We start from the raw sequence: 14260 nt of genomic DNA, 5'->3' as shown, positions 1-14260 counted from the left end.
CTGTACAATCATGGAATTTGTATTTTCTGATATGCTGATGTACATCTAATGTACAGATTTTCATCATTTAATGCTTTAGAAGCCAATAAATAGGCTTTACACCCAGACGGCAGTTACTATCCCGGAAATATGCCATTAATATCTCATTTGACGAAATATATTGAAATATGCCTTGAATGAATATGCCGAATATAGTATATGCAAAAGCAATATTCTCGGCATATATTTGACAGATATGCAGAGGAAATTCATTTTTCATATTTATTAGTAGTTCCGGCGGCATAACTTTTATAATAAGTAAATATTTTTTTCTGTTTTTTAATAAAGAATATACTTAATTTTCAAAATTTCGTTTGCGAAGGCTAGTAGGCACCTAGGGCACCTATACTTAATCGAATATGTATTTCATTTTTGCAGCCAATATACCGTTTTAAAAATGATTATTGTTTATGTATATTTATATATCTATAATTATATAGTTGTTATCTTCTACTCCAATACAATATCTATTATTTATTATTGTTTATTTGTTTAAAAAAAAACAACTAACCCTACATTTTATCAACAAACTTAATTCATACAAACAAATTCTATAAAATCTCGCTGCAGCGATTCCAATCTGTTATTCTTTCTTTCTCTCTAACTAAGCGAGGTTTAATTATTTATAGTCTAAAAAAAGTTGGTAAGTAGTATAAGTACCTAACCTGATTTATTTAAGCATTTTGGTGTTTATAACAATGAAAAAGTGTTTTATCCGGAAAATAAGAACCCTATCAATATTAATTGTTGCTATTAGAGGATGATAGGACCCTAATACGCAGTGAAAATAGATTTTTTCTAAAACAATTACATATTATAGATGCCCGAGTTTATTAACATTTGAGCATGAAGTTTTCAATAATTTTATTTGCATGATTTTTTAATTTTCTTAGTAGGTTTACTCTATTAAATATTTGTCTTAGGGCTAAAAATTATAAAATTGTATGAGGGTGGTGAATTACCATGTTTAAAATAAGAATCAACAGATGCCAATGGATTTGTAAAGGATTTAAATAATTCTACAAACAAAAAGAAAATCACCAAGTTTCGGTTTTAAACTTGTATAATAAAGATATACATATTTTGCTCCTAACGCAGTACAGGCCTCAATCCAAATCCAAAATTTAAGATGGGCACTGAAAATCAGTTAAAGATATGGTTGCCATTTATTTAGCTAAAGCATCTATCAAGCATTACCATCTTTTTAAACGAAAAATTTACGTACCGAGAATGGCCAATTCTCATCGGCTTTCATTATGACTTTATCAGTATGATTTACTTATTTATTCATGAATTACTTTTTAATTTAATTAATTACCAATATTGATTTTTTTTTAGAAATACTTTGATAAGAGATACTCTTGAAAGCCAGCTCTAAAAAAATAAAATTATACAAAATGTTGCTGAACATTTTTAGTTTTTTTTTATATTTAAATATTTATTGCTTTAAATTTTTATCTGTGAATATAAAGCTGATTAAGCGACTAAGCAATTAATAGTTTAAATGTCTAAAAAATATTTATTTTAATAATTTTAAGCTTAACACCACACATGTTTGTTTTTATATTTTTGTAAAGATTTTTGGTTTAGTTTTTGACTGTAAAATGTTATCGTTTTTTGTAGGTTTGCAAGATTATGATTTTTATTTAAACTTGTATTTAATGTATATATATTGTAATTCTTTTCAATCTAATGACATTTAAAAACCTTTTGAGAAGAAATAATAAAACATGGTATTTGTTGCACAGTAGTTTGTTTCAAATCCCTTTGTACAAGAATTCTCAATTTAAACGAAATAAATAACATTTAATTATTTTTGCTATGCATGTTATTTGTTTAATAATATTGCAATAAAAGATGAGCAAATATTGCAAGCATATGAATTAAATATGCCCAATATATCCAATTTATATGCCTAGAATATATCACAGAAAATAAAAAAATATTCCTGGCTTATGTTTTATGGTGACCTGCGATATCGCCTGAATATACCTATATGTAGGGTTACCAGACGTCCGGATAAATCCGGACAGGTTCGGGTTTTTGCTACGTCCGGGTGAGTCCGGGCGGATTTTTCTTAAACGTCCGGGTTTTTCTTTAAGACAAGAAAGAACATAAAACATGCAAAATAGTCAATTATTTTGAAAACATTTAGATATTTCAAATCGTCGATAAATTTAGTAGTGTAAATTCACCTTTAGTCTTTAGCGGAATAAATAAAGTGGCGTCGCATCGGTACGTCAATCGCTCGTCTATAACGGCATGCGCGGCAAGAGGTTTTTTCTTTCGAGGAATCCCCAATGCATTTATTTACATTATTTTCACAGTATTTACGGTAACGTTAAGCAGTTCACGACTTTTTAGGTTTTATTAGTGCAGATTTTTAATTATATCTTGTTAAAAGTCTGAAATTGGTTTTTGGTGATGCCAAAACGCAAAGGTACTTATTCAGATGAAATTTTTCAGTTATACCCTTCCTTTAAGAAAGGAAAAACCACCAGTGAGGTAATTTGCAATATGTGCAATTCTTCAATATCAATTGCTCATAAAGGCAAGCTTGATATTGAGACCCATATAAATAAAGAAAAGCACAAACAAATGTTAACAGCTCAAGCGGGAACTTCTGGCCTTCAAAATTTTGTGGTAGCTTCCGGAGAAACCAAATCAATAAAAGCTGCTGAAGCCACATTAGCTTTCCATACAGTTTGCCATCACCAATCTTACAAGTCCATGGATTGTACAACCAAGGTACATTTTTAATTATTATTTTATGTGTGTAGTTTATAATAATTGTATGTTTTTGTTGTTAGTTAAATAAAGCAATTTACCATGATTCGGCAATAGCCAAGAAGGTTACCTGTGGACGAACTAAGGTCGAGGCTATTATAAATAGTGTAATTGGACCATATACTCTTGAAATGACTCTCCACTAAATAAACAAAAACAGGATTTCATATATTGGTGTAGCTACAGATGCAAGCAATCATAACGCACTAAAAATGTTTCCAATGCTGATACAGTATTTTGTTTATAAAAATGGAGGAAATCAAACTAAATTATTAGACATTAGGAGTGCTCCAAACGAAACAGCAGAAACAATTTGTTATTTAATTTTAGATACGCTTAAAAAAAATAATTTAGAAAAAAAATGTGTCGCATTCTCAGGGGATAGTTGCAATACAAATTTTGGTGGCATAGGCAGAAAAGGTCAAAATAATGTTTTTAATAAATTAAAATCTAAAGTTAATCAAAATTTGGTTGGTGTAGGTTGTCCCTCTCATGTAATCAATAATGCAGTGCACCATAGTTGTGACAAATTAAAAGTTGATATAGAAACCATAATTCTTAAAATGTCTATCCTAACTATTTTAGTATTTATACTGTACGAGTTGAATCACTAAAAGAATTTTGTGAATTTGTGGGCACAGAACATGAGACTCTTTTATATTACTCTAAAACTAGATGGCTATCTTTGTTTCCCGCTATTGAAAGGGTTTTAAAAATGGTTTACGCTCTCAAGGCATATTTCTTGTCTCAAGATGATGTTCCTCATATACTTAAATCATTTTTTGAAAACGATTTTACAGAGGCCTATCTTTTTCTTGTCCATTCTTTGATGTCTGTTTTCCATACAAATATAGAAAAGATTGAACGTCAGAACAATTCTGTAGTGGAAACAATGGCAATTTTAGAAAATGTTATTTTTACTTTAGAAGAAAGAGCAGCTATCAAATTCATTCCTTTAAAAGTTCGAGAAATTTTTAATAAGTGCATTGAAAATGGTTTAGAACGCGAATGTGACCAAATAAAATTAGAGTTATTTGATTTGTATAATAATTCAATTCAATATTTAAAAAACTGGTTCAAACCATTTGAAGAATTCCAATGTTTCAAATGGATAAGCTTAAATGATATTACTAATTATGATTGGGACAGGGACGTTATGCCCTCATTAGTATATTTAACATCAAAAGGTGTCGAAATCGATGACACTAAATTTTTTGATGAATTTTGTAAACTTAAAAAAATATATAATGAAAAAGTTTGACTCTAATGACCACAATTTGCCTACTAACGAAAATACTTTAATGAGAGAATTTCTGAAGAAATATTTTCACAATTACTAAAAGCACCCGAATTTCTTTTTGCAATCCCATCTCACAATGACAATGTGGAAAGAATATTTTCACTTATCACCGCTCAGTGGACCAAAGAAAGAAATAGACTGCTTTTATCTTCTATCTTATGACTACCTATAATTTCAAATATATGATTTGTTTAGAGTTTTATGATTTTATGCTTTTGCCAGAAAATTTAACTCTTTTAAACAAAATACAAAGCAGTGAAAAGTATCTTTAAAGTGATTGAATTATTTTTGTTTTGTTATTGAATTATATGTGTACTTTGTAACTCAGTTTCTAATAAAGTTTATTAAGTATAAATAAATAAAACTTTTAAAAAATATGATTTTGGTTTTGTTTTATTAGTAAAAATCAAAGTTCATCTCGGCAAAATGTTTTTCGTCGTGAAAACGCCAAAAAAAAATTTTTAGTAAAAAAAAATGTTTCCGGATTTTCTCCGGATTTTCGTTAGGGCTTGTCCTGGATAGGCAAGTTTTGATCTGGTAACCCTACCTATATGAATGCACCAATTAGATATTTTGGGCATATGCATATTATGTGTTTGTGCTGTCTCGGCGAGGAACGATTTCCAAATCGCAAAATTTTTAACAGAGAAAGGTTTGAACAAGTTAATCATCCGTATGAGGAAAATTTTTAACAATTATAAAATTTTTTTGTCCATTAGGAAATAAATATAATGCTTAATTTTAGAATTGTTTTTCAAAGCTAAATATAATTGTTGAAACCACATTATGATGGGGGTTCAGAAGAAAATATTTTAAATGGCGTAGAGGCAGATCCTTTTAGTGTGCAAAAATTAGCAGTCGAGTTGGAGTGCCCATATTTTTTAAAAACTCTATAAACTAAGCTATGATTTACAAATTAAGAATAACAGACTCATGTTTATCATTTACAAAAAGTTCATGCACAATTCCCTGAAAATTTCCATTATTAACTTTCGCACTTTATTTACATTTAGGTTCGGGCAAAAATCTACATAGGTCTATTGTTTCTCATCTCAAAATCTGTTTAAACCCATTAATGTTTGGGATAGAGAAGGCTAACTGGAAAATTTAATTAGGAATTTCTCCTGAAACATGTGGCACAAATTTTAGATGATGTGCCATTAGAAATTTTTTATCTTAGCAGTTCGGCATAATTTAAAAACAGATTTTGGAAAGGAAGAGAAGGCCTGTGTTAAGGCCTTATCATCCAACTAATTTAAACCCTTTAGATTTTTTCCTATGAGGAGATGATGTATGCAAATCCAGTAGGCACTAGAGAAAATTTATCAGAAAGAAGTCATTTTTACTACGACGAAATAAGCATCCATTTTCAATAATTGTGGAGGATCCAACTATTTTGTGTTCAAAGAATAATGGAATGCGTGCGTTTAAAAAAAAGGTCATGTTGAACTTGCATACAAAAATCATTTTAAACTACTAAATATCATGTGTTCTGTGTAGGAAAAAAAATGTGTCAACACTTTTTTCTTGCAAGCTATGCAAATCCAGAAGATTGTGGACAGGATATTCTGGTAAAATCTACATAAATGAGCAACATTTACAAAGGTTATCCATAGAGATGTTTTGAATTCAGTTATATCTTGCTCAGTTAAAAGTAAATTTAAAGACTGATGTGAAATATGCTTATCATGATATAAGGTAAAATGAAATTTATAAATATTTAAAAAAATATTTTTTTGACTCTTAAGAGGCATATAGAAATGAAAAATGTATTAAATTTAATTTTTATTATGAAATAATTTGCTTACTGCTAAGCTCATATGTTACCGTTTGGGATAATTGAATGAAGAAGTTGAAAAGATTAATTAAAATTTTTCAACCAATTGTCTGGTATAATAAAACAAATACACCTCTTAGTAAGTAAATTGAAAAATAAATTAAAATATGACCTGTCAACAATCATTGGAACCTAGAAGTTACTGTAAATGACGAGACAGTTTTAACACTAACCAAAATTTTTTATTTTTTCTCGACAGTGTTTCGCTGGCGATGTTAGCATCTTCAGAAGAAGATGAAAACTTTGATTTATTGAGATCTCCCGAAGATGCTAACATCGTTAACGAATCACTTGTCGAGAGTAAAGTAAAGAGCTTTTGGTGTAAGCCCTAAAACTTTCGTAATAGTGTCACACCAAAGTTTCCAACCATAGACCTATTAGAAGTTATTGTAGTCAAATATTATTTTTTATATAAATTTGGTTAAAATACTATATAATACTTTAAGGCGAAGAAAATTCATTTTAAAGCAAGCGTACAGGATGGTCATTTAAAAACGAAACACTTAATTTTGGGAAACCCAGGACATTTACGAAAAAATGCTCGCCCAATGATTTTTGCTTAGTATTTTTTTTGCTGGTTTTCCTAGTTTTACGCCAACTCTGTAGCGAGGATGAAACTTACCATTAAAATCTTTAATATCCAGAAAGGTCGAGTAATACTTTATCTTTTGAGGCATTTTTAGCTAGAAAATAACTTTTTAGTTTAATTATTTTTATTAGATCACATCCTATGTGTCCATATCTGGTAAGCATTTAAAGAAAATAAAAATAGTTTAAAAGATCGTTGCTAGGGAGATTGTAGCGATGTTAAACTTATGTAGATACCTTGAAAATAAATATCACTTGACCCCTCTTTCCATTTAAGATTTTAAGGATGAGTCTCACTGTCGATAGAGGGTTGTGCATCGACTAGGCAAAAATAGCAAAAAAATGTTTCCCCTTAAAATCCAAAAATACTCCTAGCATTTTTTTTAAATAACCTGGGGAGTCCAAAATTTGCTCTGTTTCAAGTTTAAATGACCACCCTATACATAAACTATGGTAGAAAAATCAAAAATCTACTAGCGTTAAAAATATACAAATAGGAAACAAAAATTTAAATAGCGATTATACTTCCAAATTTTCTAGACTAGAAATTAACATTTTATTACGAAAAATATTTCTGCATAGACTTAGTATGTCTATTTTAATTTTATAATATTTTTGCAGTGATAATAAGCATAAAAACTATTACTTACATCCTAAGGAAAATTCTTTCAGAAAAATCTTCCTTTCTAGTATATGAACGTATTGTTATCATTGTTGCAACCAGGCATTATAGCTTCGAAGGAAATTTATGACACTGTTGCAAATTATAAAAAATAATATACAATACAAAAGTTAACTTTTTGTATATTAAAAATGTAAAGTTAAGTATTTAAATGTAACTGGTATTTTCTACAAAACATATACAGCGAAAATACTTTTTGCAAGAATTAACTTTTTAACACCAAAATTCTTCAATTTGTTGTTACTTAACATAAAGAATGAAAGGAAATATACAATTATTAAATAAATGTTATTGTTCAATTTCATTCAATAAAAAAAAATCTAAAAGAACTATTTTGAGATTTATTTTTCGTGAAGGTTTGTTTTTTATTATTTGAGATAAAATTACTATCAAATAAGTAGGATACTTTACTTTATAGTTTAATTTGTAAAAAAGTAAAAAACGCGATGAAGAATTTTATTAATTTTTTTGTTGTTATTTAAGAAATACATTTATAATTCTAGGTACTTTTCAAAACTATTATATTACTTTATTTATACTATAAATCAAAACATGAAAAATTTTATTATTTCTGTACTATATTTACATATGAATAAATATATTTATAATTTACGAAATACGTACTTAATTAACTATAATATATGTGACCCAATGTGTATTTCCTAATTTTCTTAAACTTTGGTATATTGGTTTAGGAAATCTTTAATAATCTACGCCTGTTTAGTAAGTCCTAAAATTAAATCACCTTAAGCTTTTAAAAAATATATCTATATCTTTACTTCAAACTCGAGATATCACATAACAGCTAAGCTATAAAAATTTTATGCAATTAAAAAACAGTCCAATTTATTTCCATTAGGTTGGAATGCAAAACTTTTAAAAAGCCATTAGAGTAACCATAATATTTATAATTTCACTTACGAGTATTTATTGGATTACCTTTTAAATACGCTTCAAGGGTTTCCGTAATGAATTAAGTGTAACTAAAAAAACTACACCGTTTTCTCGACATTTAAATTTAGTGATCCTTTGACTATGCAGGTAAATCATTATCTTAATTATGCCAGTGTTTGTGGTTATGAAACTTGGCTAATCTTAGATAACGCATTGTTAAAAGATTAACGCTAAGAATCTTTACGTGGTAAAACAGTTTTAAATAGCCATGCATTACATTTACAGGTCTATTTTAATATATGTAAGCAATTCAAAAACAAATATGCGAAAAAGCATATTTTTTTATATTACTTTAATAAAAGATGAATCAAAACTCTGGTACCTTAATAAGCCAAATACCATTCATGTGGTAAAAAAATTGTGACCAGAGTATAAATTTAAGTTTTATCATTTGAAAATAAAGAAGTTAATATAGAAAATTATAAATATATTTTTAAAATATAGATTTAAAGAATAAGCTTCATAATAAATATGCTATGCAATATTGTGAAGCATCATTTTTTTGACGATGAATGGCTTATTTTCATTGACCTCACAGAAAGTAATTTCTAGAAGTGATATCAATTCTTTCTTATGAGAATAGAATTTGGTCTTATACTTTGGAATATTAAATGAATGCTTTTCTTTGCTTTCTTGTGTTTAATGAGCGAATAAAGTTTCTTTGTAGTTTTGTTTTAAATAATTAATAGATCTGTCGGAGAATCACCATTATTTATTTTCACACCACTTTTAACACAAGAAAATATTATTAAATATTATTGTTTCAAATACCCGTCTCAATAACCCGTAAAAAAAAGAACCTCGATCCGTATCCGGTTATCGATCTCGACCAATTCTATCTAAAAACTGTCGAAACTTGCCCCTAAACTCAATAATAACCTTTTTCATGAATGCTCTATTTATTTCCGGATAGGTTTCAGTTTTTCAAATATTTATTTTTTAATATTGGACCATGTCACATATCATTTTGAACTTCCAATACTTCGGCACTATTAAATTAGAAGCCAGACTAATAAAGAAAGCGTTAACGCTTTTATGGTTGTTTATTTAGAAACTAATATAAACAAATACTCTAATTTCAATCAAAATAATAGTGGAAATATCTGGAGCCGAAATATATACAGTGCATTCACGATAACAGGAATAAACTGATATAAAACTCGACTATTTTTTTCTTTCTATGTTTTGGACGTATCGAGTAATATTATCACTTGCGCGTTTTTTGAAATAAAGATTTTTTATACAGGGTACCTTCATTTTAAACAATGGCATCAACATTTTTTTTTAAACAGAAAGTCCTGTATATCATGATATTTTACAATTCTACGATATATTCTGAATACGTTTTGTGTAACATACCATATGCTTTAAGTCATCGGTTTGTCAAATTTGTCGTAAAATGTCAAATTTTGACGTAAAGAAATATGTGAAGTTAAAATATAAAAATTTTAAAATTATCATAAGACGTTATAATATACAGATGTTCTATTTACAAAAATGAATGTTGACGCCATAGGTTCTATTTAAAGCAATCTGTATAGAACTTTTTTATTTTAATCGCAGGTGATACAATACTAGATAATACTAATCGATGCGTCCAAAAAATAAAGGAAGAAAAATACTTGAATTTTAAATGAATTTGTGCCCTGTTTTTCATTGTAAATGCACTATATATTTATGAACTAAAGATTCCGTTAAAAAAATACCTAGGTGAAAAAGTCTAACTATTTAATATCTTCAGATATTCTACTATACTTTCTTATTTCAAATATCTAACTATACATATTTGTAGTCCCATAAAGAAGATTGGGTAGAACGAGAAGTTTCTTTCTACAACAAACTTTCAGTAAGTAGTTGTAAATGTTAAAATGGGTATATCTTGAATAAAAAAATATAATTGAGAAGTGGGGCATGTGATACCTTATTTGCAAAGCGCTAATGAGTACTTTATAATAATACAATATAAAGCTCATATCTTTATCCGTTTTAAAATAACTAATTTCTGAAGTTAAAAAACATTTTTCAATTCAGTGTTTTGAAAAAGGGTTGCATAAAAAATTGGTGCATAACAAATAAACTATTATCATTAAAATGACAATTATAAGAATTAAATTTATTCGTAATATTAAGGAGAAAGAGTACGTTGTAGTCACGGCTGCTGAAGGAGGTTTAGGTAAGAAAGTAGTTTATTGGAACTGAAACTGTAGGGCCGTTCCGACCCGGGGGTGCAGGGGGTGCGGGGCACCCGGGCGGCAGGTCAGAGTCAAAAAAAACTAAATAAATATTTTTTTAATAAATATTTTTAAAATTTAATAATTTGTTTCAAAAACTATTATACACACATTATTTTAAAATATTATAAATATGTAAATATTATTAATTATTAATTAATGTATTAAAGTTACTTTATAACATTCTAAATATTATTAGTTATATTTCCGATTCAAATTTAATAGGTATACCTAAATATACGCTTCAGTCCGCTTCAGGGGCCGTATTTTTGAAACCATTCGACTTTGATTCGCATACGAAATTAGAGGATTTCGCACGAAAAATCGATATTCGTATTTTCGACCGCTTCGTATGCGAACTTTTTCGCATGCGGTGTCTCGAATGGGTATATACCATTCGAATTTCAAGTTCGTGTGCGATTCTGCCACTTGTCTTGTTTTGATTTTAAACTAGCTTTGTTTTTTTTTTTTAATTTGTGAGTTGGTTAAGTATTTTCGTAGTGTTTTTTTATTGTTTATTGAAAAAAAAATAGCAATAATCATAGATTAAACAATCTTGTGCAAAGAAACGTGGTCGATGCACTGGAAGAGACTAAAACTCTGGCAGATAGAAGGAATAGGATGTACTCTTCATTTCTTGACCCATTTGAAATGTATGCAGATGCTTAATTTAATAAATTATATAAATTAAGCAAGCCTATTACGATAGAATGATTAAGCATATTACGATGATGTGATCTTTATGTGCTCCTGAGACTGTGTAATCTATCCACTAGTTTTATATAAGGCTTGTGCAGTTTTAGCCGAAAAATTTTGGGTGAAATTGCCCGACTTTAATTCCGGGTGCTCTTCCATAAATGAAATTAGTTCTTTCTTTCGCTCACTCGACACAAAACCGCAATATTTTTTATTTTTTGAATTCATTAAAAAAAAAGTCAATTCGCAAAAACCCAAGAAACGCCATAAAAAAACCTCAAAATTCCTTGATGTTTTTAAACTTAAATTTTAGGTTAGGTTAAACAATCGTAATCGTCTTCATCCCAGTTGATACGGCCTCCAATAGCACTCGACTTTGCTACGTTGCCACTACATTTCATGTTCGCATGCGAATGAAATATCGAATGCTGTTCAAAAATGCACTTTTTAATTCGTGTGCGAATTTTGCCGCTCGACTTTGTTCGCATTCGAAGATTCTCGCATGGTTTCGAAAATACGGCCCCAGGTCGCAACGAGTTGGAAAAAATATGTCGCGACGAAGATTTTTCAGGAAAATACTTGTCTGTGGTCAAGGCATATAAATGCGTGCAGTGCGTGCACTTGGTTTCATTTTAAATTTTAAGCGTGTAGCCTGTAGTCGTGTAAATCGCAACGTTATTAAAAGCTTTTGTTTAATATTGTGGTAAAACAGACAGTAAAAATTAAAAAGGTAAGTATCTCTACACATACGTTAATTTGATTAAATTTTTTTTTGAGCTGTCATATAAAATTTAAATATCGTTTTTATATTTTTGAAATATATAGGATGTTTGAAAAATGGGTAGCCAAACGGAAATGGTGGATGATTGAACCTACTGCCTATTTATAATGCATAATATTTTTTTATTTTTTGTTAGCACAATTAATTTTATTTTAAAAAGTAATGTTGACTTATTTAGAGTCAAATAATTTAATAACTAAAAAAAAAATAATTAATTTTGAACTTGAGGAAAAAATGAAAAAATGATATGCGTTATGAATAGCCAGTAGTTGCACTCATCCACTAACTCCGTTTGGCTACTCACCTTTCAAATATTAGTTATTTGCTTAATAAAAAAGTAGCATTTAATCTTAATATTTATTTTTTTTTTATTTGAAACGTTAAAATTATATCTCTTTATTCATTTAGGCAAAATATAGGATAACTTGGATTTATTTTAATTTTGGATTTGTTTTATTATTGATGTCTGACAATCGAAAAAAGCTTTCTGGAGGATAGTACAGAAAACGAAAGCGTGAAAAAGAAGAATTAACTAAAAAGGCTTGCAGTTCACTCCAAGCGTTTTTAATCCCAACAAGATCACATGACAAACCATCAAGTTCCCAAGCCTGAGATGAAAATGTGACGGAGACTATATGTATAACGGTCAATAGCGGAGAAATAAAGGAGAACTCATCGAATACCAAAACTATAGTGGAAGGTGATGTTTTATTAGCAGAACAAGGATCTGAAATAAGCTTTGAAAATATTAATGTCTATAAGGATCCTGGCTATTGGCCAAATATTTTATTGGATAAAATTAAATTAACTCTGATAGAGTTAGGGCCTACGCAACTAACAAAGGCTGATATGATGTTTCCTTTAAATAAAGACAATAGAGGATTCTCATCTATTTATTATAAAAAAAAATGTGTAATGGAGAAATAATTCCGAGGGTTTGGCTAGTATATTCTAAATCAAAAGATTGTGTATATTGTTTTCCTTGCAAAATATTTAAAACTTTTTCTGGTGGTAGTGGTTTGGTTGAGGGTTATAACGATTGGAGACATTTAAGTCAACTTATAGAAAGACATGAAAAGTGAAAGGGGCATATTTGTAACACAAAATCTTGGCTTGATTTAAAACAATCAATTTCTTCTAAAACGACAACTGATTCACTAAACGAGAAATTCATAAACATGGAAAAAGATAGATGGGTTTCTGTTTTGAAAATTATAATTTATGTTGTCAAGTTTTTAGCCGGTCAAAATTTGAGTTTTAGAGGTGAAAATAACAAGATATACGAGCAACAAAACGAAAACTTTTTAAAATTAATCGAAACAATTGCCAATTTTAATGAAACAATATGCGATCACATTAACAGGATTAAAAGAACTCCATTAAATATGCCTCATTATTTAGGTGTTCATATTCAAAATGTATTAATTTTCCTTCTGGGAGAGCAAATAAGATGTGACATTATATCTATGTTAAATGCTAGTAAATATTTTTCAATTATTTTGGATACGACTCCTGACGTGAGTCATCAAGACCAACTAACTATTGTAATAAAGTTTGTTTTATTAAATAATACATCAAAGCAAATCGAAATTAGAGAGCATTTTTTGGGATTCATTTCAATATCAGATTCGACAGGACGAGGCTTAACTAATGTTTTATTGGATTTTTTGGAGACTCACAACATTTGTTTAGGCGATTTAAGGGGTCAGGGATATGATAATGGAATGAATATGAAGGGTCGCAATAATGGTTTACAAAAAAAAACATTGAATTGAACCCTAGAGTTTTTTACGTGCCTTGTGCAGCCCATAGCTTAAATTTAGTTGTTAATGATGCTGCAAAAGCATCTTTAGAAATTACAAGTTTCTTTGCTATTGTGCAAGAACTTTACGTTTTTTTCTCCGCATCAACTAAACGTTGGCAAGTTTTAAAAGATGAAATCCCAACGTTAACACTAAAACCTCTTTCTAGTACTAGATGGAATAGCAGAATAGATGCTCTGAAAGTTCTTAGACATAATTTAGGAAAAATATATGACGCTTTATTTGCACTTTACTCTGATAATAACAGGGACTCCGATACCAAAACTATGGCTAATTCATTACTCTTAAAAATTAAGTCGTTTAAATTTATTTGTTCCATTATTATATGGTATAATGTGTTAACAAAAATTAATATTGCAAGTAAAGTGATGCAGGAAACCGATGTTGCCCTACCTAATATTATTTTAATCTTAAAATAGACTAAAACATATATATCTAGTATTAGATCAGATGAAGGTTTCACTGATATTTTAGAGGAGGCCAAAAAAGTTGCCGAAGATGTTGATTGCGACCCTTCGTTTCCTCCGATTAATATTGTTAGA

At 28.9% G+C, this 14260-nt stretch overlaps 1 protein-coding gene across 7 annotated transcripts in view; it reads left to right on the top strand.

Moving 5' to 3' along the window:
* Positions 1-4497, top strand: part of LOC126733697 (uncharacterized) — a 43668-nt gene extending 39171 nt beyond the window's left edge. For 6 of the 7 annotated variants that reach the window (XR_007659823.1, XR_007659820.1, XR_007659818.1 and 3 more), the window contains 2 exons: positions 2506-2787; positions 2850-4497. Coding sequence is in view for 3 of the 7 variants with exons in the window: in XM_050437075.1 (XP_050293032.1) it covers positions 2506-2787; positions 2850-2972 (405 nt within the window). In the remaining 4 variants the exon portion in view is untranslated. Of the gene's footprint in view, positions 1-1377; positions 1522-2505; positions 2788-2849 lie in introns of those variants that run through there. The other variant, XR_007659829.1, reaches the window with a different exon arrangement.
* The last annotated feature ends 9763 nt before the right edge of the window (positions 4498-14260 follow it).

Source organism: Anthonomus grandis, chromosome 3 (genome assembly GCF_022605725.1).
Source record: "Anthonomus grandis grandis chromosome 3, icAntGran1.3, whole genome shotgun sequence".
Lineage (NCBI taxonomy): Eukaryota > Metazoa > Arthropoda > Insecta > Coleoptera > Curculionidae > Anthonomus > Anthonomus grandis.
The sequence above is the reverse complement of the archived record's forward strand: the minus strand, read 5'-3'. Positions and strand labels throughout refer to the sequence as shown.